This window comes from Zonotrichia albicollis, chromosome Z (assembly GCF_047830755.1).
Source record: "Zonotrichia albicollis isolate bZonAlb1 chromosome Z, bZonAlb1.hap1, whole genome shotgun sequence".
Classification (NCBI taxonomy): Eukaryota; Metazoa; Chordata; class Aves; order Passeriformes; family Passerellidae; genus Zonotrichia; species Zonotrichia albicollis.
In genome coordinates, this window is record NC_133860.1 from 32,520,884 (window position 1) to 32,548,620 (window position 27,737).

Sequence of the window (27,737 nt, forward strand, 5' to 3'; positions counted from 1 at the left end):
TCTGAATCTGTTTAAATTCTCCATCTAAATTGCTTCTTGCTAGTATAGTAGTACATTTGATTTTTTTTTTTCTTGAATTTCTTAACTTCATTTTGGTTCTTTAAAAAAAATCAAAGAAAAATTGAGAGAGATTTGAAAAATCAAATCCAACAAAAAGCCCTGCTTGACAGCCAGTGAATTTTTACACATAATCTTTTTCATATCCCTTTGTGTCTCATGGCATGGACATTGCTTTTAACAGCAGTTTTATGTTTTATCCAACCCGTAGGCAGGCACAAATGTTTTTTCACAAAATATCCTTTGTAAGATGCTTGGCAGTTTAAAACTGAATGGAAAGTCAGGCTAAGGGCCATTATCTAAGTAGTATTTTGAGCTGCACACTCCAACAGTACCAGCTTTGTCCTCTGCCTCAGGCTGTGAGAATCCTGTCTTTCTCAGCTCATTAAGGAGCATCCTTTACTGCATGAAAATATTGTTTATCAGCAGATGTGCAGCTTAAGAGTTTTTTGCCTAAAAATGACTTATTCAGACTTAGCAAAGCATCTACATCTTGTGAAACATGATAGCCTTCATTTGTATGTCAAACACTTTGTACTTGAGATCATGTCTCCTTCCTATGACTGGCTGTATATTGCAAAAATTAGGAAAGCCATCATGTCCCTGGGAGCAACTGCTGGGGTTTAGTTGCTGAGTATGAAAAGTTCAGTATTATTTAATAGTCCAGATGCCTGAAATTCATGCAACCATGGCTTGCTATGGCTCCGTTTCATTCCCACAGTTGAAGGCTTGCTGCAACACTTGGCTGGTAGCAAACTGTGAACACTTCCTGGACCAGTACCAGTGCAGATTTTGTAGCTTGCCTCCACTGCTTGTTAGCATGTCTTGCTCTCAAGGAAGAATCAACATGCAGAATATAGTTCCCTTACTTGGACACTTATAGTGGCAAAATAGTCCTTGACTATTAAGGGCTGCTTATCTTTCTTTTAAGTAGAGGAAAAGGCAGAACTTTTTCTTCTCTGATGATATTTCAAGTTTACCTGGAAGAAAAACATCCCATCAAAGTTTAATAACTAGCATATGACTACTTGTCAAGATACTGAATCTAGTACAAAAATCACCTGATAACTTTTTTATCCAAAGTAATTTAAGAGAATCAGATCTTCATGTAATTGTCTGGGCAGGGTTATCATTCCCGAGCACTTCACTAAGGCTTATGAATCTTGGACAGCAGAGATTTTCCTATGTTGTTTTTGCAAAGGTTCATACAAACATCAAGTGTTTTTCATTTAAAGTTCCTCCAGCTGCCTACAAAACTTGAGTTGCTTGAATACAAGGCCAGGGTTACATGGCTGATGTTTTATTGTTCACTTAGCTCAAGTGGAAAATGGCTTAACCATATTAATCAAACATTCCAAACATACTTGCCATCAGTCTGAGTTCAAATCTGGTCAGTTTTAGCCCAGAAACTTTGTTGGACAAGTTTTGAGACATGATCTTAAAATGGAAATTCCCGTTTTTAATAGTAGCATTCAACATGGGTCTTTATTTCTGTGTTTATTGTAAAACTGTACGGTAAACTATAGTCACTGGATAGATTCGTTAATTATGCTATCCTTTACAATCATATGATCATTTTCATAACACTCTTCAGTTACTTTTTCAGATTGGAACAAATCTATTTTTTAAACTTATTTTTTTCTGTTTAATAGCAACAACAGACCAGCAGGCTTCCTCTTTTGAAATGGAAATGTCTCAAGCTGGTTTCAGTGCTCATTATTCTCAGGTAAACAGACTGTTTGAAAATGGAAGTTATTTTACAAAGTAGATTTTTGCTGGTGGTTCTATGAATTTGGAATAAGTGTTTCGGATTTTTTTGTATAGTCCTGTTTGCTGTTGGAAGTTTTGTAGTGTCCTGTAATCCAGTTACCTTTTTTGTGAAATGTACACAAAAAACATTTATGAACAGCAAAAGCATGAGAGAGTACATATATACTTCATATGAACTCTAAACTTAGTGTTCCCATGGCACTTTCTATCAGGAAAATGGCCTAAAAATATGTTAAGAAGATTGGGTAAAAACTTTTTACTAGAGCCCTTAGTGACAGAAAAAGGGGCAATGTTTTAACTTGAAAGACAGTTCCAGAGCAGGGCCACAAAGATGACCAGAGGGCTGATGCACCTAACCTGTTGAGACAGGCTGAGAAAGATAGGGTTATTTAGCTCAGAGAAGAGAAGGCTCCAGGGACACCTTAGAGCAGCATTCTAGTATTTAAAAGGGGCTTATAAAAAGGAAGGAGAAAGGGTACATGGGTACAGCTACATGGTAGCTGGCAATAGGACAAGGGGGAACAGTTTTAAAGTAAACGAGCAGAGGTTTACATTAGATGTTAGAAAGAAATTCTTTACTTGGAGCAAAGTCACTGGAACAGATTGTGCAGAGCAGTTGTGGATGCCCCACCCCTGGAGGTGTTCAAAGACAGGTTGAATGGGGCTCTGAACAAATTGGTCTAGTTGACGGCATCCCTGCCATGGCAATGGATGGATGGAACTGTATGATCTTCCAGGACATTTCTACCCAAGCCTTTCCATGACCCTATAATTGTAGGATCAATACCATAATAGGAAAAGCAAAGCTAACTTTGTAAGCACGCAGGAAGCATTACCCAAATGTGAGCATCCTGAACCATGAATGTCTAAAGATGATTCACACAGAGAGAAGATGATTCACATAGAGAACAGGCTTTTTGTTTTGTTCTCCTTAAGGATTGGATCATGCTTGGAGCAGTTGGAGCATATGACTGGAATGGCACAGTGCTGATGGTGAAAGACACTGGTATTTCCATGCCAACTAATGACACCTTCCATGACAGACGTTCCGAGAGAAACGAACCTCTCGCAGCCTACCTAGGTAACAGAAATCGCCCACCTTGCAACACCTTTCAACAAATGCTACAAGACGCCTCTCAAAGCTCATTCAAAAGGAGTATGACACAGAATATTTTAAGTGCCAGGAGCCAGGGAGCACGTCTACTCTCTGATTTTCATGTTCTTTAAAAAAACTAAATAACAACTCCTACAACTAGAAAACAAGTCCAAACACACACCTAAGTATATCTAGACTTTCTCAACAGAAATGTTTAATCTGTTCAAAGAAGATTTCACAGATTCCTCTAGTATTGTTATCAAGTTTTTCTATGCCTTGATAGTTAAAAAGTCTTCTACAATATTAAGTCCAAATATTTGCTTAAAATTAAGCAAATTGTCAATCAATGGACAAAACCAGCAAGACCAACATATTTTTTTCTATAATAATATTTTGCATATTGGCAGGTTATTTTTCTACCAAAAAGTTCAGAGTTCTCTCCCCTAGGTCTTGCTTTCTATACCTCTATACCTCATGTTTCTGTTTGCTCTGTTATCTCATTGAAGTCATACTTCCATTGACAAAGAATCATTGCTAAAATATTTTAATGTTTTTCCCTAAGTACACTTTCTTTACGCCAAATGCCTTTTATTACAACTCCAATGTGGTGATGTAATCTTCAAATTAAGATTGTAAACTCCCATGAAACTTGAAACTCTTTCAGTTTTAATTTCACTACAAATTTTTCAGGTCTTCCTTCACCAAAGTTGTTAAAATGTTGTTAAGAATAAACAGAGCAGAGGTAGATTCAAAATGCCCCCAGAATTACTTTTTGAAGACTCCATGAGTTTGCCAGTGGGCCAGTGACAACTGTTCTTTGAAAGCAGCTTTTCAACTAGCTATTCATGACTTATTTCTTACACTGTGTGAGAATGGCAAAGTGAACATGGATCCCCAGCCTGGGATCAGGTTTAATAACCCAAGGGTGCTCCTCACTCTGAGACTGTAAACAAAAAAAAGGCCTTTTCATTATCTGCTGTTGCTCTCTATCATCAATAGAGGTAAATATATTGTTGTGGAATAAACCTTACAAAGGCTCTGAATCACAGCAAGTATTTCTGATGCATTCTGTGTGTATTGTATCTTGATATCCTAGGATATACTGTGAATTCAGCACTGACACCTGGAGGTGTGCTGTACATAGCAGGACAGCCACGATACAATCACACTGGCCAAGTTATCATTTATAAGATGGAAGGAAAAGAGGTGCAAGTGATTCAGAGATTAAATGGAGAACAAGTAAGTACGCATTCACAATTAGCACACAAAGAAGTAAGCTGAAGAAATAGTAAGTATTGCAAATGAGAACACATTAGAAGAGCACATGAAAATGAGAGTTGTAAGCAAGATGAGAAGGAAAAGTTAGGCAGATCCTCTGGCATAATTAGCAATGCAAATTGGATTGTACAGTAGATACTTGGGAATTTTGTCTTTGGGGGTTGAATCTTCACTAGTGTCAAAGTGGTTGTTGCCATCTCTGTAGTGCAATTTTTTCTGTCTGCTGAATGGAAGAGCATGTCACTGGCAGGAAAGAGTTTTGACAAGCATGGTTCTGTGCAAGGATATCTTCTTGGATAGACTGAAGTATTGAATAGTTGCTTGTTACACTGGGTAGCAGCTCACAGAGCTGTTGCTGTAAGAGGAAAAATCCCCATGTGATTGCATAATAAAGGATGGTATTATTAAGATAATATTATGCTTATGAGAATTGAGAGACCTGCCTATTCTCATCTCCCCAGGCTGCAGAATCACCTTCTCTCAGGAGCATTCAGATTCAATTTTCATCTGTAGCTGATACCTGCAATTCAGCTAATCAATCACTCAATCAAATAAACATTTTAGAGTCAATGAACTAAAGTAGGTATGGGCCTGTTCAGCCTTGAGAAGAGACAGCTGAGAGGGGACCCCATCAGTGTCTGTCAGTGTCTGCAGGGAGGGGTCATAGCAGGGACCGTGCCCTGCTCAGTGCTGTTGAGCAAAAGGACAAGAGGCAACAGGGTGATGCACAGGAAATTCCACCTGAACATAAGGAAGAAATGCTTTACTTCATGGGTGACCACTGGAATGGATTGTCCTGAGAGATTTTGAGTCTCCCTCACTGGAGATATTCAAGAACCATCGTGACACAATCCTGTGCTGTGTGCTCTGGGATGACTCTACTTCAGCAGGGAGGTTGGACCAGATGTCTCACTGTGGTCCCTTCCAGCCTGACCCATTCTGTGATTCCGTGATTTTTAAGGTTTGAGACATCTGGACAACTCGAAGCATCTCTGTGAGAGATGTATCTTGGACAAGAGGAGGCTGCATCTCTGTTAAGTGTAAATGAAGTGCAGGGTATTTTGCTTATCTGTGAATATAATCGGATGAATCTTATGGCTTGCTCCTGATCTACGAATGTATCTATCTCTTCATGTAATTTTTTTTCCTCTGAAAATAATAACTTGAGTGGCTGTCTACACTGAGCTATCTCAGAACTTTTGCCCAAGCTTTTTTACTTGTTTATTGAAGAGAAAACTAGCATCCCTAAGATACTCTTATTCCAGTGCTGTTTTAAGAGGTCATACTCCCCATAACAGGTAGAAAGCACCCTTTTATCCTTTCAAACTCAGAAGAGTTGAAAGTTGAATGGCCTACTTGTTAATAAAAAAATCAGACAACAAATGCTAAAACTGAAAACAAGCTTCAAAGACAGACCAAAAAAAATCTAGCTAGCAAAGAAAATTTATACCTAGTGGTTAATATGTTGCAAGCAAGAAGTAGGTCTCTGAAAAGGAAAAGCAGCATGATGTTGCTAACTCTGTCTCTGATGTATACTTTGTGTTTTCCTACAGATTGGGTCATACTTTGGGGGTGTAATTACCACTGTTGACATCGATAGGGACTCATTTACAGACCTTCTTCTTGTTGGAGCTCCTATGTATATGGGAACTGAGAAAGAGGAGCAAGGGAAAGTGTATGTTTACAGTCTGAACAAGGTAAGTGATGATTTCTGTTGAACAGGAATAGAGCAAGCTCTTTATTGTCTTTTTATCCTTATTTTAAAGAAACACAGTAATTTGAACTAGGGAAGATGAATTGTTGAAAATAGGGGAAAATAGTTTTGACAAATTGATTTGTCAAATTGAGATTATAATGTGACTTAATTTTAAACTCCATTCTCAAACTCTTGTTAAGAGTTAAGTACTATAGACAAGTAATACATAAGTACTATATCTTATAAACTGAAGTTTGGTAATGATACAAATTTATAGGACTACTTTTTCATCATTTTTTTTTTACTTTCATGGATTAGGGAAAGCTCATTCATCCTAAAAGTGTAATCTCCAGTATCCTTGTGATTTGCTGAGCAACCTAGAGCTAAACCCCATACATCCAGCAGCTTTTAAATATCTGACTAGATTGAGGGTTATATCACACACTCTTCACTTTATTAATTTGCTAAGTCTTTTCTTTCACTGTCTGTGCATACTCCCTCTCCCTCTCCTCATATTATCAAAATATGTCTGAGCAATGATGATTTCCTAAAATCCTATTTCAAGAAAAGCACCTCAAGAGACTGGATATTTTTGACAAGGAATTCTTACAGTCTCTACATGCATATTGCCAACAACAACTTGCTGGTGAATAGGATTGGTGAGAAAACAATAATTCCATGTCCTCCAATAGTGTGGGGTTTGAAATTTGTTTTTCCTGTATTTACTGTTACCCAGCTCCAAATAAAGAAGATGCAGTAACTGCTTGCTACTGCTTATTTCTGACATGGAATTCATGGGAAAGATTGGTTTCATGCCCTAGTGTCTGTGTTGTTTTGGTCCAGTATACACACTGGATCAGAATACGTGTGTTAGGCCACACGTACTGAGGGCAAAATTCAGTCTTTGTAAAAGAAATGCTATCTTTTGTTCTGCAATAACAGTATTGCCATCTGTGTTTCATTAGAAACTTGGCTAACTTCTCAGATTAAGAGAATGCTTTTAGAAAAACTCTTTACACCCCCTAAAGAATGAAGTGATTTACTTACAATAGCATTCAAATATTGCTATGATACTGTGCTTTCCTGTGAACCTCAAATTTCAAGAAATATGCAGAAACATCTAGAGGCAGAAGGAGAGGGAGCAAGAATGTTATTGCCCCATTCTGCTCAGAAAGAACACTTGAATTATAGCTGTAGAAGCACAGTTTCTGCCATCCACGTAATGACTGGGAATAGTTTGTAATTCTTTTGTTTAATTCATCCATTTGTCTTCTGGACAGGAGCTCTTAAAACTCTGCATGGCTGAGATGTTGGCGCAAATTCACAAACTCTAAATCTGTTCTTCCACAGACAAAGTTTGAATATCAGATGAGTCTTGAACCCGTAAAGCAAACGTGCTGTTCACCATTAAAGCAGGATACCTGCAAAGTTCTTAAGAACGAGCCTTGCGGGGCACGCTTCGGGACCGCGATCGCTGCCGTGAAGGACCTCAACCTGGATGGGTACAATGACATTGTGATAGGCTCTCCCTTGGAAGATGACCACCGGGGGGCTGTTTATATTTACCATGGCCGTGGCAAAGCAATCAGTAAAAAATATTCACAGGTATGAAGTAAAACTCCACAGGTTGACAGCTGCTCTAATGTATATAGTGTTTATAATCCTGTCTTCCCAGCATAGAATGAGGCTGTGACTTGGCCCGTTGTAACAGCTTTTTCTAAATTGCTCTATGCTTTTATACTCATACTGATTTAACTGAATCTGAGTCTTAATATTGTTAAAGAATATACTCACATGGGTTTATTAGAAACCTTCTGACATGCTCTGGACAGCCAGAAAAGCAGATATTTTGCAATCTAAAAATTTATAGTGTGTTCATCACCATGGTAACTATTTTAGGGGTATTGTAGTGAAAATTTAACGTAGTTAAACAGCCTAAACCCCATCTGACTGCCGTCAAAAGCATCTTGACTGTTACAAAACCCTTCAAAGTGCACTACATTAACTTCTTTATGCATTTCACAGCGTATTGCATCAGGTGGAGATGGGGAAAAAGTGAAATTTTTTGGCCAGTCCGTGCACGGAGAAATGGATTTAAACGATGACGGGCTGATTGATGTTACCATCGGAGGCCTTGGAGGGGCTGCCCTCTTCTGGTACGCAGAATCACAGCAACTGTCAGGACAGGGAAAAAAACTTCTGCTTGGATACCAGTGTGATTGTTTGGACTTTGTAAGGTTACTGGTTTCATCCCATGTTCCATGCCATGTTTTATCCCAGAGGACTGCAAATATTCATCTCTTTACATCTCTCTAGAGGAATGAGCATTAAACAATGTATACTGTTATAAATACAGGGATACTATAGAACTCTTGCTAGCCTAGAAGAACTTGTCCTCCTAGACCACCTTCAAAATAGAAACTGACTCCACTTGTGGCACAAAGTAAAATAGGAAAAAACCTGAATTTCTCCCTTTTTCACAGTATATTGCATATTATTTTATTAACAATATCAAGAACAGGTTCAAATGTTAAGGGATCACAAAGAAAACTGGTTTTATTTCTTAGTAGGAAAACTGCACTTTGAGGCCCTACAGAAAATCTGTAAAATTAAACTCAGCCTTCTGCTTAACAGTCAGTTCATTTCCTTTATATGAATATGATTCAGATCTAGTAGTGAGCAATATCATTTTTAAGGGAGATGACAAATAAACAGTATGACATTAAATCCCTCATTTCTAAGCCACAACTAAAACTATTTCTTTTTCTGGTAAGGAAATTGCTAACCCAGTCCCTTGCTTTCTCTGTCCTGCTGTTTCACCTAACTCACCTGGTAGGTCATCAAGTTTGCCAAGGCTTGCTACCATCCTCAAGCTCCCAGCTTCTTCTGAACTTCACCTCGTAGTTTCTTTCTAAATGTTCCATGTGTAAACACAGTGTGATGGCCTTCACTGCATTGTTGAGACCACAATTCTGAAGAAAGATAATACTTTGCCAACTAAATTTTTTGATGGTTTAGTGCACTGACATGCTGCATCTCATGGCCAAAAGGGAGCTGAATCGGACCAAGGGATGAGACAGGAATGCATTCCAAGAACAAAGGACATTTAAAGTGAAACAAACTGGGGACAAATATTAGCCTGTTTGTCTACCCACAACCTAAGAGATGGTTTGCTGTGCTCCAACTTATGTATAATATTATTTTCATCTGTGATGCTCTCAAGGATAAGTCTTGTTCTTGTACAAGTATCTTATCCTTGAGAGTATCTTGTGATACTCTCAAGGATAAGAGTTCAATCTTTCTTAAAATGGATCTGGCTCTGTAGAGTTGCTTAAATGCTTCTGGAAATATTTCACATGGTATCTTTTCTGAAATATTTCACATGGTATCCTTTTCTCCACAGCTCTGTGGAGAAATCCTATGACTGTCCTCCAATCCTCTATAATTCCTCTTTTACCAGTTTTAGGTAGAGGATTTATAGTTAATTACTTTTCTAGACCATTGTGTTGTTCTTGTGCCCAACTCTTCAGAGACTTTCCCTCCTGAGTTGTAGTTGAGCTTTAAAAAATGCTGTAGTGCTTTATAGGTTTTTGCTGCTGAGGACATTTCTTTGCCTCCTCTTTTTGTTGCTCGCGTTTTGGTTTTCTGTATGATGAGTTCTTTCTGTAATGGCAGTTAATAGGCATGCAATAATCTGCCTAAATGGAGAAAGGCAAATGCAGACTGAAAAGGTGCTAGAGAAGTGGATTGCAACTGCCAGTTGTTTTTATAGCATCACACAGCCAAGACAGAAAACATGAAATAATAGATGGCCTCTTAATTGGCACAACATGGCCAACGCTGTGTCAGCTACTGTACTGCAGCATGGTGCCATCAACATGTGCCACCGGAATCTCACTTCAATTATGGATTTTATGCTTCTGTTATTTTCCAAAGAACATTGAGGAATTTTTTCTTTTTAGCTATAAAATTCTTGACAGTTGGACTCAAATGATTTTAAAGCTTTTTCCAACCTTAATGATTCCTATGTGATTCTATGTCTGTATCTGAATGTTGAATGTTGCATACTTTGTGAGTTCATTCTTAAATTTTAAAAAGTTGCTAATCTTATTTCCAAGTGTTTTCTTTGTGTTTTTTTCCTAAGGTCTCGTGATGTGGCTGAAGTGAATGTTTCCATGCAATTTATACCTAAAAGCATCAATATTCAGCAACAAAATTGTCAGATAAATATAAGAAAAACAATATGCATAGACGCCACAATTTGTTTTAAGACCAGACTAAAATCAAAAGAAGATATATTTGAATCCAGTAAGTAGATAAGCACTAAGCTATGGAAGCTTTAAATTATAAAACATCTATTCTTGCATGTATTTATTAATTAAAAAATGGAATTCAGCTCTTCTAAATTCAGTGTTCAAAGCACATCAAAGATATTTTCGGAAAAAAGAATGCATAGAGACAAAGTGCTTCATAATATTGATCTCAACCTCCTTTCCAGGTCTGCAGTATTGGATTACCCTTGATGCACAAAGACAGATATCTCGAAGCTTGTTCACAGAAAGCCATGAGAGGAAAATGCAAAAAAATATAACAATCAAAGGGTCAGAATGTACGAAACATAACTTCTACATGTTGGCAAGTAAATCATTTAAAGTATTTTTCTCATGTTCACACTAGTGTAACCCAAGTATGTCTTCCATTAATTGCAAATTGGACAACAAAGTCTGTGCTCAGAATTTATCTTAAGAAGTGTACATAAAATTTGTTTAAAACTATTTATTTATACATGTATTAACAATTTACTTTTATATGCAGTCTTTTTAGCTATGTCTCTGTGTCTGTCTTAAGAAAGAGCATACCTCACTTGGTGGAACCAAGCAGCTGTCATGGTTAGCAGTTCAGGTGCACTCAAAACTCAGCAGGACCATGTGAGAGAATTTCAGTTTGCATTTTGGTGCAATTCCTCCTAATAAAATACAGTACATAAACTTTAAGATTTGGAATAGAGAATATTTATTCACTGCAAAACAGAAGCATAATTAGCAACTGTGAGTATCAATTTGCTGAAATTGTAGCTAGTGTGTGGAGTGAATGGAGTTGCATACTGTAACCACATTTAAAATGTTTTGTGACATAGTTGTATCTTACTGCAAAACTAATGGTAAATGATACCTAGAATTTTCTTCGCCAAACAGCAGGCCTAAGTTTGACGTCACAAAAGGTGATGCTGCTGATGCTTATCTTACTGATCCTTTGAGCACAACTAGAAGAGAAAAGTCTGTGAGTCAATAGTTGAGATATTCTTTAATGCAAGTCTGTGGGATATGCTCAGGCTATTTGAAATTGGTGATAAGATACAGGAAAACCTTAGTAAATATTTATAAAGAATGCCTGGCACATTGAATGTTTCATCATTAACTGCAAGCATTCAGATGCTTCTCTAGGAGAATAGCAGCAGTGTGACAGGAAAGTTTTTTTACCTCAGCATTTTTGGGTCTTTTTAACCTCCTTAGATACTAAAGTGAATTTCCATAACAGCAGTTTTGTTTTCCTTATGTTCTAGGATAAGCCTGATTTTCAGGACTCTGTAAAGGTTTTGCTGGAATTCAATTTTTCTGATCCAGAGAGTGGACCTGTTCTTGATAGTAACCTGCCAAATTCAATAGCAGAATATGTAAGTCAGAAAGATTCTGTATCAATAACCAATGTATTTAAGGCTAAAATCATAGCCCACACAAGAGCTGAAACTATTGCCCACAAATTGGCTGGAGGGGGGGAGGTCATTGAGCCTGTCCAGGAGATGTTTCCTCCAAATGAATATTTTGGAATGAGAAGTTTGATTCTATGCGCTTGTGAACCATGCTGGGGTTTCAAAGCTGTCCATATTTGACTGAAGATAGAAGAGAGTTACCAAGAATTTTATTGTCGGGTTTTAGGTAGGTAAAGCAGAGTGTTATCTGTTTACTTCTGTGGTGGTTGCCATCATTCATATTTCCATTAATGCTTCTTTTCAGAATCCAGGGGCGTCATTTAGAAGGGAGTGATGAGAAAGCTTATATTTCACCCATGCATTTTACAAGATTTTAGCACGTTTAACTGGTTAATATAAGGGAAGACTTCTTTGATCATTTAACAGAAGGTCTTACATAAAATTAGATAGTGCACTAAAATACAAGTATTTGATAATAGATGTAATAAAATTAAAAATAAACATATTATTTTTGCAGATTCCTTTCACAAAAGATTGTGGAGCCAAAAATAGATGCATTTCAGATCTTGTTCTGATTGTAAAAGCAAGCATAGCTGGAGACAGGTAACTGCACTGGGTTTAATGCATTTCTTGATATCTGTACAAAGTTTCTATATGAATTATAAATTCTGCCAGGACTTCCTTTCTAATTAAGAAACAAGATAGTCTGGAGGCTGAAAAAAATTTCTCTTTATGTTAAAAACAGATTCAATAGTTAAGATGTTCAGCATTCTTACTTTATTTTCCAGCTCTTCTCCATTCATTGTAAAGTCACGCAATGATAAGTTCACCATCCAGCTCTCTGTGAAGAACAAAAAAGATAGCGCCTATAATACCAGAGTTTTGGTTCAGTACTCTCCAAATATTATTTTTGCTGGCATTGAGGTAGGATTTCTTTTTACATTATCACAATTATCATAACATATAATGCTAGAGAGATATGAAGAAGTCTTTTTATTAAACCTTAATTTGTCTGCTCTGGCATCATTTCAGTTGTTTGAAAGAGATTTCCCAGGGCTGTTGTTCTTGCTTATGCCTCTCAAGGAGTTTATTTTTTTTTAAATGAGTGGACTCTTGCCTAGCCCTGTTCCTAAAATACAGATGTAAATTTCACAATGGCACCTAGGAAAAGTGCCTGCCTCTTAGACAAACATCAGATGTAGATCTGTAGAGCCAGAAATGCCTTGTTTTTTATCAGTAGAATTCCTGCGCCTCTAAAATTCTCCTTTTGCACATGTGTAGAAAAACCATTGTCATGGCAGGACAGGATATATCAGTGCCTGTGTCTACCCTACCTCAGACAGCATTTCCAAAAGTGGCTGTTTTCCTTCCTGCCTCAGCAGATATGGTACAAGTACACCTCAGTTCAGATGGGAAGCATTTAGGGCAGTTTCTTTTCTGTCAGCAGTCCCAATACTACACATTTAGAAGTCAGGGATCCATAGCACTGTTTCTGATCCTATGGCAATAATTGATGGAGTGTGAATGTGACTTTTATTGCTGCCTTAAGAACATATTTACAAAATTTGAAAACTGTGTAATTACAGATATGTTGATTGCTAGACCCCATGACTAATTTGCATGATGTCCAGTAAGCATATAATTGTGACTTTTCCAAACACTGTCATTGGAAAGGCATAATGGCAAGTAATTGGTATAAGTGTCCATAGGTGAAAATTGTCTTGCAGAATTTGTGGCTTCATATTTTTGTTCAAGTTTGACTAAGGCTTTGACTCTCACAATATAATGACAGTGAAAAGTGGCAGTGGTATATATGTTCAACAGGTCTGTGATGGTCGGTCAAAATTTTAAAGGAGTTTGTACAAAGCCATGTTTTCACTGTCTTTTTTCCTTCAGGATATACAGAAAGATAGCTGTGAATCTAATCACAACATCACCTGTAAAGTGGGATATCCATTTCTAAAACCTGAAGAAGAGGTAAAAAGTCCCCTGCATGCAAGTTCTGTTTGCCCCATATTATTCTAAAGGCAGGGCAGTCCATATCACCTCTGAAGTTCTTTTCTCTTGTGTTCATCCCAGAAACTTTCCATGCATGTTTCCTAAGCTATCCTTGACGTCAGCTGCACAAAGGCAGATGGGAAAACCATCAGATTTTCAGTAGCTGGGCAGTCAGATGTGGTACATGAGGGTGTAAAGGATGCATATTGCCATCCTTGACACTGTCAGAATGCAAGTGACACGCAAGTGGCTCGCCTGACCAGAAGTGTCTGTCTCGAGGCTTTCCACAGCCGGGAGCCTATGAGTTTAGTTATTTTGTATATAAAGTGTAGTCCCTTGATTGAAGACAGAATAAGATGCCATCCCGGGTCTGCCAAAATCAGGCATCAAGGCTTCACCTCTGCTCAGTGGAGAATGAGAGGCCTTTCCAGCAAGTAGTCAGCTTAAAATCAAGCTCCCATCTTGAGCAGTTCCAGTGATGTCTGTATCTCTTGTTGGGAGGGAGAGAGAGCTTCAGTTAAACTAAGGCTTCGAAAAGCCATACTTAGGTCTTGATCTTGAATTGGGAAATATCAATTCTCATGCAAATAAGACAACCTTTCCTGGCAGTTTCTTGTTTGTCCCTCTGTCATGCTCCAGGAGTACCAATGTCTTCTTACACTGCCTCCCACACAAACACCCCTTGGACTTGGACTTGTAGGGATAAAGTCAGCTGTTACCTCCTTGAAGCCAAATAAGTATATTGCCCAATGCCTCTGCCCACAGTGTTCCATTCACAGCTTCACTGGATTTTTCATATTTTCCTTTCATGTTTTGCTTGTTAGTTTGTCTATAGCTGTAAAGCCCTAAATTTAGAAATTTCACACTTCTTTGCATTCAGAAATCAATTCATCTCTGTTTCACTGATTTCACTGATGCATCCCTAATATATTCTTTTCATCCCCTTTAATATTCTTTTCTAAAGCTGCTTTTTGTTTTAAATATTATATATAGGACAACTTCCTGTGGATTAATTTGTAAATACAAATAAAGTTTTGTACACATAAAAGGAAAGATAAAAATCTGAGCTGAAAATTCCATACAGTAACAAATAAGAAAACTTTTGTTTCTTATAAAATTACTTAAGTGTCAAATATGAGAAAGAACATTTAGGAGAGTGTTCCTAATTTTTTTGTAATTCCAAGTTGTGATAGATTTGTCCTGATTATTATAATAATGAGATGTTTTTGATACCTAGTGGTCTCTCCTTTATTGACATTGTAAACATTTATTTTGGCATTCTAGGGGTTCTACTGTATATTAAGTGATAATCTAGCAGCCTTCTACAGGCAGCTTATCTCCACTGCAATAGCCAGGCTTTGAAGCTTTTTTTCCTTCTCATTAGAAGCAAAAAAGAGATTTTGATAAATTGCTTGTAAGTCCAATTGCTTTCAGTTAAGAATTATTTAGCCGTGTGTTTCTAATATACTACATAATGTTTTTTCTTGAGACTTGTGAAAATTTGAGGCTTCTGTTTAATAAGTGAAAACTATTGGATTTCCTTCTTGGTTGGGGCAAGTTCCAAATAGTAGATTCATTCAGATTCATAGAAAGCTGCTAAAATATTAATAAGGATTCCCTAGATAAAATCAAAAGTTGGTACATTTTTCATTATATCAATCATTATACCACACCTGTTAGGGTGGGCTTTTTTTTTTCCTTTCAAAATGTGTAATGTATTTCTCTACACAGATTTCTTTCAAAATATCCTTCCAATTCAACGCATCCTATCTCCTGGAAAATGCTACTATTCATGTATATGCAACAAGGTTAGTTGTGGTCTCTGCCTTCTGATTTTTTTTTTTTTTGAAAGCGCCACAGTTTTGTGTTCAATAGTAAAACACGAGCGGCTTCTGAACTCACAAGCAGTTACATTTTCTGTATAAGTACAGTCAAATTTTCTGTAGAGCTGGAACCCTTACGGTTGTATTCAGTCCAGAAGTGGATTAAGTGGACTAAATAAATAGTTGATACTCTCTACAGCCTTAGAGTTTCAAGTGAGTCATAATTTCCGGTTATTTCACCTTCAGCAAAGGTTTAGTCTCCTAGAGAATTACTGCACACTTTAGCATGAATCACAGTCAACAAAAAGCTTGGCCTTCAAAGAGTAAGAGCATTGCAGAAGTTGTCCCTGATAGGGAAAAGGAATGCACTTGCTCTCAGTGTTTGCTGTCCCTACAAAACCCAGAGATGGTGTGGTTTCTAACTGATCTGTTTTTATTCAGTCACCTGCCATCTGTAATTTTAACAAAGACCCGTCTGTGAGCTGGGGCTGGTGCAGGACTTAAATCATTAGTTCTTGGAAAAGGTATTTTAATTTATTTTTAGAAGCCAGTACTTAACTGGAAATGAGTAGTATGCTTTCATACCCAGAGCTGTAGGTATTTTGTTTTCTAAGATTACTTTCCACCCAGCAGTCTGATCTGAGTGATGTATGTTATTTTGTTTCAGTGACAGTGAAGAACCACCTGAGACCCTGAGTGACAACAGAGGACATGTTACAATTCCAGTAAAATATGAATTAGGATTAATATTTGTAAGGTATTGATACTTCTCTGAACTTTACTTCCTGGCATAGTAAATTGCAGGTATTCAAAGAACATTGTGTTGTTTTGATTTTGATCTGCCCAGTATCTACAGGCCACAGCTTCAAAGCTCATAAAGCGGAAGCACAGGCTTCTCTGAAAAGATAAGTCATGAATTAGTGGAGCAGTTACTGTCCCTAACTTGATGAAATTCCATTTTATGCATTTAAATTTGATCCGCAGTTTGCAAGTACAACAGCAGGTTTTGCTTGGTTCCTGTACTTTGTTATATTCATTCAAAAGCATTTCAGGAATGAAGGAAGCATAAGAAAGCATGACATAAGAAAGCAAATACTTCCAGCTTCCTGATGGCCATGGATTTGTGTCACTATAGTATTGCATGATGTGGTGTTTGATTTCCATCTTCAAAAATTAGCCTTCATTTTAGATTCTTGGGTGTTTGGTTTTTCTGAGTTCAGATGTATACTTTAATGCAGGTCTTGTACTATAATGCAGATCTTTTGTTTTCAGAAACAGACAGAATTCAATTAGATTCCATCCCTGAAAAGCATTCTGTATATTATTGGGTAACAACATTTTGTGGTGTGCAGATGTAAATAATTCAGCCAAATTTATTTTGCATGTATTTTCAGACTTTGTTTGTCCTATAGGGAATAAGGCTGAATTTAGAATATGCTGGCTTTGTTCTGGCTTTGCTTGATTCTGTTTTTTACAGGATCCTGCCTGTTTCACATGTCAATGCCCAGGATAAGGGACTGCAACCTAGAATAAGGACAGCAAAATCAGACACTAATGTATTAATTTTGGGAATAGTATTTTCTTTATTAGTAGTTAAATCTGAACAAAGCATTCTAAATGTACATGGTAAAAAGGGTGTCCTATTCAGGGAGCAGAGCAGTTGAATTTCAGTGGATGCAGCAATGTACTCTAAATTACAATACCAGTCCTAAAATTCATTAAATAATAAAAAAACCTTCATTATTGACTCTTAGGGGTTTTTATGAAGTTTGTGTGCTTACTTTTTTGTGTGTTTTTTTAACCCACAGTGTTTTCAAAGAGCACCATGTTATAATTGCAGCAAATGATACTGTCCCTACTGCTATTAACACAACAGAGCAGATCGGCGATGAAGTTACTCTACACTATAGGGTAAGAAACAATTAAAAATGTATGACATAGATACTGTCTTTTTTTTTTTCCCATTTAAATAGCAGGTATACAATACATTAAACCCTCTACATGCATATTTTGTGCTTAAAACCTTTTTTTCCCTTCCTTCCTTTGGAACACAGTGAGTTAGAAGGTCTCGGATGATCTGTCTCCTGCAGAGTAGTTCTGGTGGGTTTTAGACCCTATATCCAGAGCTGGAAAAAGAGACCATGCCCGGGTAAATGAGAACTTGGACTACCCCTGCTGCAAGTTAGAGCAGCCATTTCCAAAATCCTGTCAGGTTTATAATAGGCAAATGCCATGCTCCAAGAATGTGGTCTTCCTGCTTGAATGGATACTGCAAAGTAAAATCACATGGGAAAGATATCCAATGGACTCCACTCTTTTGAGATCCCTGATGGACAACTACATCCAGCTCATCCATGTCCAAAGAAAGGACATGGACCTTCTGAAGTGGGTCCAGAGGAGGCCCTTAAAGATGATCACAGGGCTGGAGCACCACTCCTGTGAGGACAGTCTGGAACAGTCAGGGCTATTCAACTTGTAGAAGAGAAGCCTCTGTGGAGACTTCACCGGGGCCTTCCAGTACCTAACGGGAGGCTTCAAGAGAGCAGGAGAAGTTGTTTTGACAAGGACAGGTAATTATAAGACAACAGGGAATGGCTTTTAACTGAATGGGAGATAGGTTTAGATTGGATATTATGGGGTGAGGCACTGGAGAAGTTGTGGATGCCCCACATCTAGAAGTGTTCAAGGCCATATTTGAGCAACATCTTCTAGTGGAAGGAAGGTATCCCTACCTATGGCAGGGGCTTGGAACTTCAGATGATCTTTAAGGTCTCTTCCAACCTAAACCAGTCCACAATGCTATGATTCTGTGACAAAAAGTCCAACCTAAAGTTGCAGCAAAACTGAATTGTATTATCTTGAGAGCATCCTGTTTCCCACTGTCAAATCCAAAACTGATCAAGGGTCCCATATAGAAGCATAGAAGTCTCTAAATCAACTTCCATCTGTAAAAAATGGGATATGATAAAATTCTTGTTCTCGCTAAATAGCAATGACAAAGGGTTTTTTTCTCCTTTTCTTTTAAGCCACTACAGTGTTTTTTCCCAGCTACCTTTTCTCTTTGTCTATTGTGGATGTCTAAGGCATTATTCATCTAATTTGCCAATCTATGTTTTCTGAGTCAAAAAGCTGCTGGATTGCAGAGCATACCATTTATGATCTTGTAAAGTAAAACTCCTCTTTGCAAGCAGTTAATCACAAATAAGTAGCCAGGATGGCAAAAGTTTAACAGGTTCTTGAGCATTTATTTTGTCCACTTCAGAGATGATATCACCAATTCCCCTGCCAGCAATTCCACCTAGGTGGTTACCCAAATCCTCCACCACAGCAGGTCTTTCCAGAAAGAGCTGCTGCTTACAGATGTGTCCTCTCAGAGAGAACAGGAGAGAGGAACAGCTGAGTACAAGAGCAATTACCTAAACACACCTGAGGAGGAACCAGCAGGAGCTACCACTGATACAGTGGCTTCTCTCCCCTGTAAAGCACTTTTTGCATAACTAACTGTGGAAATGTAAAAATGAACAGAAGAAAATAAAAACACAGGAAAGGAAAAATACTCACAAGCAAATTCCAGCAAAATGAGGAAAGCACTAGTCAAAACATTTTTCTTTTTTTATAGATTGAAAAAGGTGAACACTTTCCAATGCCAAACCTCACACTGCAGATCTTATTTCCCAATGTAACAGCTGCCAAAAACACTCTTCTCTACCTTACTGCATTGTCACATTCTCAGGTAAGACAGGAATTTCTATTTTTATGATAAATTTAAATTTGAAATTTATGTTTAAGGAACTGCAAATTGCAGGCATTTGGGATTACCCATTGCTTTTAGTCTAAATAACAAGATACTGTTTTTTTGGAAAGTATGTGCAGAGGTGCATAAGACAGAGGGACAAATGTTCATAAAAGGAAACAAGCAGATTTAAAATGGTGTTGAACAATAGCTGCACTGTTACAAGGCTAGTTTGTTATATTGCAAGTGCTGAGATGTCCAGACTCAGATGTTAGCCTCATATTCTCTTCGCTGTTGGAAGTGCTTATTGCAAATGCTCGAATCCTGCTGTGTCCATGTAGAGCCCAATCTCCTGACACTTCTTTCAGGAACTGAAATTAACTTTCATGCATGTCTGCTCTCCAGTACTAGCAGTCCTCTGGCTTCTTCCTTCTCTGGGGCACTGAGACTTCTTGAAGGGGATGGTAGGTCATATGTTTCAAATGCTCTTCACTGCGGCCCTCATTTGAGTTTTTCCATTTCAGTTCTCCAGTGCAACTGGCAGAGATCACAATTCCAACAAATTCCATTATGCTAGAGCTGTAGATATTATAGCTAGAGCTGAATCAATAACTACATGGCTGAAAAACCCAGCTTTCACTAAGTAGTGACCTAAACCTTTTCTTTTTTCTTTCACCCAGAAACATATAGGCATGAACCTCCCTGCTAATAATTTCACTTAGTTTTCCGGTGTTGCCCAACTGAAAAATAAACCAAAATATATGAATGAGATTCACTTTAAAACAAAACAAATATCAAATGAGAAAAAAACTCCCATATTTGGAGTACAAATGAAGTTCTGTCTGTTCTTGATTTCCTTTCCCCATTATTGTCATTCCTAGTCAATCACCCCATTTGACACATTTGCACATAAACTCAGTAAATCTTGTTTTTTCTAAGACTCAAATTTCATGTCCTGCTAGCTACACCTAGTGATAGTAGAGTGACAAAGTGCATTACAGAGGATTTGTATTCTTTTCATGCTAGCAGTGTAAAAGTCAACAACCTGACTGAAAAAAATCAATTCCCCAACACTGAAGACACCAAAGGCTTTCCTAGCAGTCACAGAGATCCCTCAGTGCTCCAGCATCCACTCCCCCTCCCTAGATACTGCCAGTGAGGATTCTGCATCCTGCACTTAACCTGCCTGTCTGCTTGCTAGGGCAGAACCTCTGTGGTTTCCCATGCAAAAGCTGTTTAGCTCATTTAATAGCCAACTCTTGCTGGTTCACATAATGGTCATCTTGCAGGAAGCTCTTGTTTGCTTGTACAGATGTTTAAGTAGCTGCATAGAGTTTAGGTTAAATTATCTCATAAATATTTCATGTGCTGTTTGAATAATAATACTTCAATACATAGACATCTGAATTTCCTATTCTGCACTCTGGCAATATGCTATTTTATTTTAGTGGCTACTAAACATTATAAATGTTATAAAATATTATCAATGTTGACTTGCTTTCAGATAATTTTTTGTAATAGATTGCATATCCAGACAATAGGAATATTGTTTGTATTTCTGCTTACAGAATGCCATCTGCCAAAGTAGCTACCCTGTAGATCCCTTAAAGATTGGCACTGGGAAACCATTTGTGCTGTCAAAAATAAAGGAACCTACAAGGGATACAATTATGGTAAGCCTATTCATATATACATTCACTGCAGACATGAATCCAGATCTTGGAGCTGAGTACTTCTGAAAAAGATGTGTGAAAAAACTGCTCTGAAACTGTATCATTTGGAAACTGACTTTGTTTTAATAACTTAGAAAACCTTTTCTATGTCAACTAGAGAAAAACTCAATGTGGAACTAAATTTAGGTAATTTGTGGTTTAATTTAAAAACTATATAAATAGCAGTAGCACATTTGACAGCTTAGTAAGTCATTACTGTCTATTTTTCCATTGTAATTAATAAATAGGAATATTTTAAATGCTTCTTATGTCCCTTTCAGCTTCTTTAGACATCCAGTAGACCTGGCAGATTTTCCATGCAACTGTAATTGATGATTTAATTTGGAAAGGACTAGCCCTTCACATTTAGATGAAAGAGCTACAAAGGGATTTTGATGCTGTAGTTATGTTAGCAGGTCAGGGAGAAGGTGTCCTCAGCACAGAGATGCAAGTGGAGTTTCTGGTGCCAATGAAACCATGAGAAGAGTATCTTGCCATGCTTATCATTGTCCTTCACAGAGGTGAAAAAAGTCTAGGCTAAGTGACGGTTTTCAACTTTTTACAACATAATCCTGCTATACTTACAGCTAGGAAGTAAAGCTACTCAAATTTTCACACACACATATTTCCCTGCTTGAGAGATTCAGGTGTCCCAAGATTTGAAAAACACTTCAGAAGAGCCATAACTGTGTTGGTAGAAAAACACTTGCTTTTACAAGCTGTGCCTCCCTTAGGAGTTCTGTGATGACTTTTGCTCCATAGCTGCAGCAACAGAGATTCCTCAGGGCTTGCCATCCTACAAAAACTGAGTCTATTCTAGCACAGCACAAATATCTCAACCTTTTTTATATATTGCAGTGTCATTTTTACAAAAAAAGCTACAGTAATCAATACCAGTTTATTATTGGTGTCAAAGCAAGTGGTCTGTATACATAGTAGTTTACATGGCTTCATTTAATGATATGAAAAGTCTCTTCCCATTTCCTCATGGTGGTCCCTTTTAAATAGGACTGTGATACATACAGCTGTGCCTCTATTAATTGTGCCCTGGTCCCATCTGACATATATCAAGTGAATGTTTCTTTGAGAGTATGGAAACCTACCATCATAAAAGTAAGTAAATCCTGTTTGTATTCAGAAAACTTTTGGATTTGAGAAACTTAAGCCAATGTTTCTATTGTCCATTAAAATTGTGTCTTTCAATTTCTTAAATGTCTCCTCTAGTATTTGAAGTAGTTTCTTTTGCTATTTTAAAATTTCCTTAAAACTGGGTCTCGTGCACTTTCTTATCCCTAAAGTAAGTACTTATAATTTAGCATGAGTTTAGAATCATGGTGAGAGGACACCCCTTACTCACTCTGTATTGATGGTCCTTTTCTAATTGCTACTTATGCATCCACATCTAATCCAGCAGACAGAAGAAGGAGCTCATGTTTTTTAAGTCAGCCTTACTCCATGAAGATTTCTCAACTCTAGAAAAAATATTTTTGATTTAAAAAAACCAGAAAAGAGTCATTAGTATTCCAGAATTAATTAATATTCTTTTGAAATCTCTGCTATCTACCCTTTAAAAGTAATATTGCTGTCTTTCAAGCAATAATGTGTGCTGGAGGTGACATACATGAGCAGTTTCACTGACTTTTATGTTTTTCAGCATCCCCCAAAGCATTAGATTTTTCCTTCACTCCTCTCATTGCTACAAAGCTTTCTACTAAAAATACCTAACTGTAAACCATAGCAACTACTCTCTTCTTTCAGGCCAGTATTCACAGCTTAACCCTTGTTGTGAAAGCATTACTTAGGAGTGAGAACTCATCACTGATTTTGAGAAATGACCATCAAAAACTGGAGGTAAGAATGGGATCATTGATGTATTTGTTCTTCATAGAACTTTTTGTGCTATGGAATCATTCATTTTCATCCATTACTAATGAACTGATCATTACTTTTAGTAATGCATTATCCTACTCTAAGCAGAAGTGATTTTGTATTGCAGTAGAAATGTGGGAATTAGTCAGAAAATAATACCAAAAGCCCAGTACCCTCCAATGTAGTTAGGCAAGGATAAGTACTATCTGAATTTTTTCTGCTTGCTATAATATAAATACTTCCTGCAGCTATGTAAATTAAAAATATAATTTAAATTCTTTTCAGGAATCAATAGTATTTGAAAATATTTCTGAGTCAATTCAAACTGATCATACTTGGTATTTTGTTTACTATTTCTTTATTTATTCTTTCCTTCTACTTTGTAACCCAGGATATAGATTTGAAACAGGATCTTTTATTTTTCAGAACCCTGTTATGATTTTTGTAGATAAGGAAATATATAACACGATAATAGTGGCTTCAGATATAAAGAGAAATGTGTAAAATTTTGTTAGAGGTATTATTCATCCTTTAACTACTCTCCATTTCAAACATTTATAGTGTTTAAACAATGGTCTTTTATGATAACTTTTCCATGGAGGAGCTTATTTACTACACTGTCCATTTTTTAAGCAGAAATCTTATTATGAGTTTTTATTGTTAATATTCCAACATTTAGAAAAGTAATATTCAATGTGAAATACATCTTGCACAAAATATTCTTGAAAATGCAAAAATCAGTGGTCCATTGTTAGCTGGTTCTGTATCTAGAAATTTCTTTTAAGTGACAGATAAAAATTCAGTCCAGGAGTAAAAACACAGCTGAGAGGCTTGCAGATAATGAGAAACAAGGAATTTCAGATTTAACTTTTTCAGGGACATAATTTCATGCTTAGTGTTCAGTTCTTCAATGTTCTTCTTAACTACAAAGTTGGTCTCTAATAAATTCTTTAGTCAATTCAAACTCCTGCATGGCCACATTTATTAAAAAGTGATTACTTGTTTCTGTTGGGTTTACACCAGATATGCCATGTTTAAAATCAAGTTAGTTTCTACACAGACTTTTACACCTAGGCTTATCTCCATCTTTCAGGGAGGCTGGCACTGAGTGAGGAAGAGTGTACTGAAGAAACTCCTTAGCTTATTCTTCCACTGCTCATTATTTCAGTCCTGTGTCCTTTAGAACAATGATCATTGACTTGTAGCAGTGCCACTCTCATAAATGAGTGCACTTACAAAAGTGCAAAGTATTGTGTAAATAATCTCCAGCCTTTCATGCTGGAGATTATTTTCTTAATTCCTTCCTACTAATTCCTGTTGGTAAAATGAAGTGGTACCCTGGGAAATCACTGCAAATGGATTAATCGCTGCTGCTGTTTTGATATTTTGGAAGGACACATTATTTATTGCTTATGTTCTCAACACTTTGCAGACCATGATCAAGATTTCCAAAGAACACCCACCGGGTACAGTCCCCTTATGGGTTATCCTCCTGAGTATCTTCGCCGGACTCTTGATTCTTGCATTGCTTATATTTGCTCTGTGGAAGGTAAGCTGCACCTCCTTGTCTTCAGGAGCAGCTGAACAAACATGCTCAAATTCTTCATCATTTCTTTCTCATAACTAGAACCTCACAGACAATAATTTTATCTAGTTGTAGATAAAGTAGTAGTGTGAAATCTTGAAAAAATTACAAAATAACACTGTCTTTTTCTAATGTGGAGTGAGTGGTGCTTCCTGACTCAAACCTATATTGCCATTATGTTAGGGAAAGAAAAAAAAGAATATATTTTAGTATGAGTAAGGGTTTCTTAAGGAATTTTTCAATCAGCTTTGGCTGTGACCTCTGTCAGCTAGGTTTTTTTTCTGTTGTGCAAGAGATGCGAGGCCCCGTGGTGTAAGTCTTGCCACAAGTGGGCACTCTTCTCCAGGCTAAATATTTTGCTCAAAATTAAGTTAGAAGGTTACAGCTTAAAAATTTCAACATGCATATTCTCTTGAAAATTTTTACATTATAAAATAAAATATTATTTATTCAACTGATTAACTGATTATTATTAAGCACTTTAATCCTTGACAATATGTGAGCAAAGCAATGATTCAGCACTCTACTATATTTTAACGGTACTTAGGTTTTCTATTCCAGGAAAAACAGTGACGTGATAAAATATTCATTAACTTTGTATAGCAGGGCAAGTATTAAAATAGTAATAAGAACCAACACATGAATGTAGCCATTATGGCTTATATGGTTTGAGCAATTCTTAGTAACATTTTTTCTTTTTTGCAGGCTGGATTTTTCAAAAGGCCATTAAAGAAGAAAATGGAGAAATAAAAAAAAAAAAGAAAATTAAAAAAACAGAGAAAATTTTGCTCAGGTCTGCCTCCAAAATGTTACTGTAAAATTATGAACTTATATGCTGTGGTTACAATGCTTTCCAAATGCTGGTGCATGAAAAAAAACCAAGAAGCAGAAAAACAAGAAGAAAATCAAGAACACATGCAAAGAAATTATGCAAAAGAAGAATTAACAGCCTTGCAGCATTTTTTGATCTTCAAGAATATACCTTTAAGCATTGCCCATTTTTGGAGAATAACTGAGTTGAAAGATTCTAACATTTTTTGAATACGGAAAGTTTGTAATCATATTTTTATATACCTATGTATGTTGAATCATTTTTCATTCCAAATTACACAACAGGTCAGCTCGTATGTAGCAATCCCGGTCTTTTTTATCACCTTATGATTTTCAAAAGGAAAATGCATACTCTTCAAGATTCCCTCCTAATGTCAGTTCTGTGGAAGCAGATTCTCAATTCACAAGTCAGAACATGTAAACTTTGACGATGCACCAAATCCTCTGTGATAGCTGATGCAATGGCAACTCAGAAGACAGAAACACCTCCAAAATATTGGGTGAAAATTACTGAAATACCATGGATTTCTCTTTCTGCTCATTTTAACACATCCAGCTGAATGAAGGATACTCCAAGAAAGAGACTTTTATGGTCAAGGACCATAAAGGGTTGATCTATTAAACTACATAACTGTTTAAACTTGAAATATATTTTTGGCAGGCCTACAAACATGCAAATCATTCAAGCCCATCTGATTGCACACTGTACTCAAATAAGCAGGGGCATAATTTTATCTGCAAATTGAAATGCCCATATTTATGCAGAAAATGTTTAGAGGCACCCTGAAAGTTTGACTCTTGCTGTATATCTTGGAGTAGCCAGCAGGGTGCTTCATAAACTGCCACTGTAAATTTCTTGTGTAGCTATTTAATCCAATGAATTTAAAGTGTACAAAATTAAAATTATCAAAAGAGCACAGATAGGAAATTCAGCACTGGCAAGCTTCTTCTAGTATTATAAGTCACAGCTCATCTTTACTACTTAGGAATTTAAGAAGTGATGAAGATTTTGCATACTAAATAAGCACTTAAAAATGATGTTTATTTTGTGTCAAAGATTAAAAGTTTATATGAGAATACACTGAAATGTAGATAGCAAAAGGTTTCTTTAAGAATTTTTTTTCTTTCTATTTAGATCATTCAGTTTCTTCCTTTCTTTCATGCACTTGTCTTCCTCCCATGAGGATCTCTCCTTGAGGCTCATGGCTGTGCCATGACCTTGAGCGCTTCCTGTGTTTCTTGGAGCCGCATGAAATTAACAGGAGAAAAAGGATGCATGCTGGCAAACTGTAATGCTGCCTCAGCATATCTCAGTATTGATTGCCAGTAGATCAGAAAATGCTGAGGAGGTGTTCTAAGTTCTGTAACACATACTTGTTGGCAGAAAAGCTTTGCCTTGCTAAGGAAGCCAGGAAAATTTGTTCCTCCTCTTGGGACAAATAGCACTGAGGGAAAAAAAAAAAAAGCAAAAAAAAAAAAAAAAAAAAAAAAAAAGCAGTTTTCCAAAAGGTTTTTGCTTATCACTGTCTTTATAGTAATAGCTTTAAAAAGAGTAAAAAATTTTACAAACACTTATTTTTCAAGAAGAGAATATGGATTGGGGTGAACATGCTGTCAAGTAAAACTCTCCAAGTGTGCTAGAAGGTGTTTCATTGCTTGAAAGGTGTTGTCCCTTTTCAGTACCTTTTATTTAGTTCCTAAGTTAGAGAAAGTGGTTATTGGGAAAGGCTAGCTTATGTGAACGCAACAAATGGGATTGAGTTTGAAAGTGCTGGCAGTTTCTCAGGAGTCTGTGGGAAAGGTGGTTATTTCAGAGCAGCAGTCTGCTGAAGGTAGCAGAATGAGTCAGAGGAGAGGGCAGAGCCCTCCGTGGGAACACTGTGGGTGGTTGTGCTTTGCAGAGCCTGGGAGATCTGCTGAGGCAGTGGGACGTGGCTGCTGTGCTCATCTGGACAGCTGGAAGGGCCCCCTGCCTGAAAGGGCTCTGAGCACAGAACACATGAATGGAAGCAAAAAAGTGACATAGGGGAATTGTAGATAGAAACCCTGCTTCTTTCATTGTGAAAGAAACCAAAAATCTATTTGTTGAACTGTGAAGATAAATTAATACAGCAGTGATTTCAGTTCCATGTAAGATGTAGGTTTTACTTTAGGAAAACGTATTATTTTGCCCATTTGTTTGAAAGAATTAAATAGCACCTGTCGTCATAGCATTTGAACATGTTGGCATTGTAATTTTTTTTTTCTCACAGTATCTCTGAAAAGGCATAGCAGTGTTGTTAAACACTAATAAGTTTGTAAAGGAACAGAATTTTGAAGGAATTGTGACTCATTCATGCGCACGTAGGAAATCTATGGTAGATGAGGAAATACTTGTATTTATTATTATTCATACCGTTTGTTAACAATGAGGTCATTTTTCCTGGCTTCATGAAATTACTCACAAGTTGTGTAAGACACACGTAATTCTTAGGCAGCATATTTTAAGTCTTTCACTATTTAGTTATGATAAGCTGTTAACCAGAGCTTTTCATTTTTCCCGTGACATTTCATATCTTATTTTAAAGCATCAGCCTAAG

General features: G+C 37.0%; 1 protein-coding gene across 1 annotated transcript in view; it reads left to right on the forward strand.

Annotated features, from left to right (window-relative positions):
• ITGA1 (integrin subunit alpha 1) overlaps positions 1-25,110 on the forward strand; it is a 69,640-nt gene extending 44,530 nt beyond the window's left edge. The window contains exons 10-30 of the mRNA XM_005490672.3: positions 1,710-1,783; positions 2,764-2,908; positions 4,020-4,162; positions 5,755-5,898; positions 7,248-7,502; positions 7,923-8,053; positions 10,042-10,205; positions 10,396-10,532; positions 11,461-11,571; positions 12,125-12,210; positions 12,396-12,531; positions 13,504-13,584; positions 15,337-15,413; positions 16,096-16,185; positions 17,237-17,339; positions 19,048-19,161; positions 20,730-20,834; positions 21,882-21,986; positions 22,632-22,724; positions 24,175-24,291; positions 25,033-25,110. Of these exons, the coding sequence (XP_005490729.1) occupies positions 1,710-1,783; positions 2,764-2,908; positions 4,020-4,162; positions 5,755-5,898; positions 7,248-7,502; positions 7,923-8,053; positions 10,042-10,205; positions 10,396-10,532; positions 11,461-11,571; positions 12,125-12,210; positions 12,396-12,531; positions 13,504-13,584; positions 15,337-15,413; positions 16,096-16,185; positions 17,237-17,339; positions 19,048-19,161; positions 20,730-20,834; positions 21,882-21,986; positions 22,632-22,724; positions 24,175-24,291; positions 25,033-25,077 (2,456 nt within the window). The 3' untranslated portion in view covers positions 25,078-25,110. The remainder of the gene's footprint in view (positions 1-1,709; positions 1,784-2,763; positions 2,909-4,019; positions 4,163-5,754; positions 5,899-7,247; positions 7,503-7,922; positions 8,054-10,041; positions 10,206-10,395; positions 10,533-11,460; positions 11,572-12,124; positions 12,211-12,395; positions 12,532-13,503; positions 13,585-15,336; positions 15,414-16,095; positions 16,186-17,236; positions 17,340-19,047; positions 19,162-20,729; positions 20,835-21,881; positions 21,987-22,631; positions 22,725-24,174; positions 24,292-25,032) is intronic.
• The last annotated feature ends 2,627 nt before the right edge of the window (positions 25,111-27,737 follow it).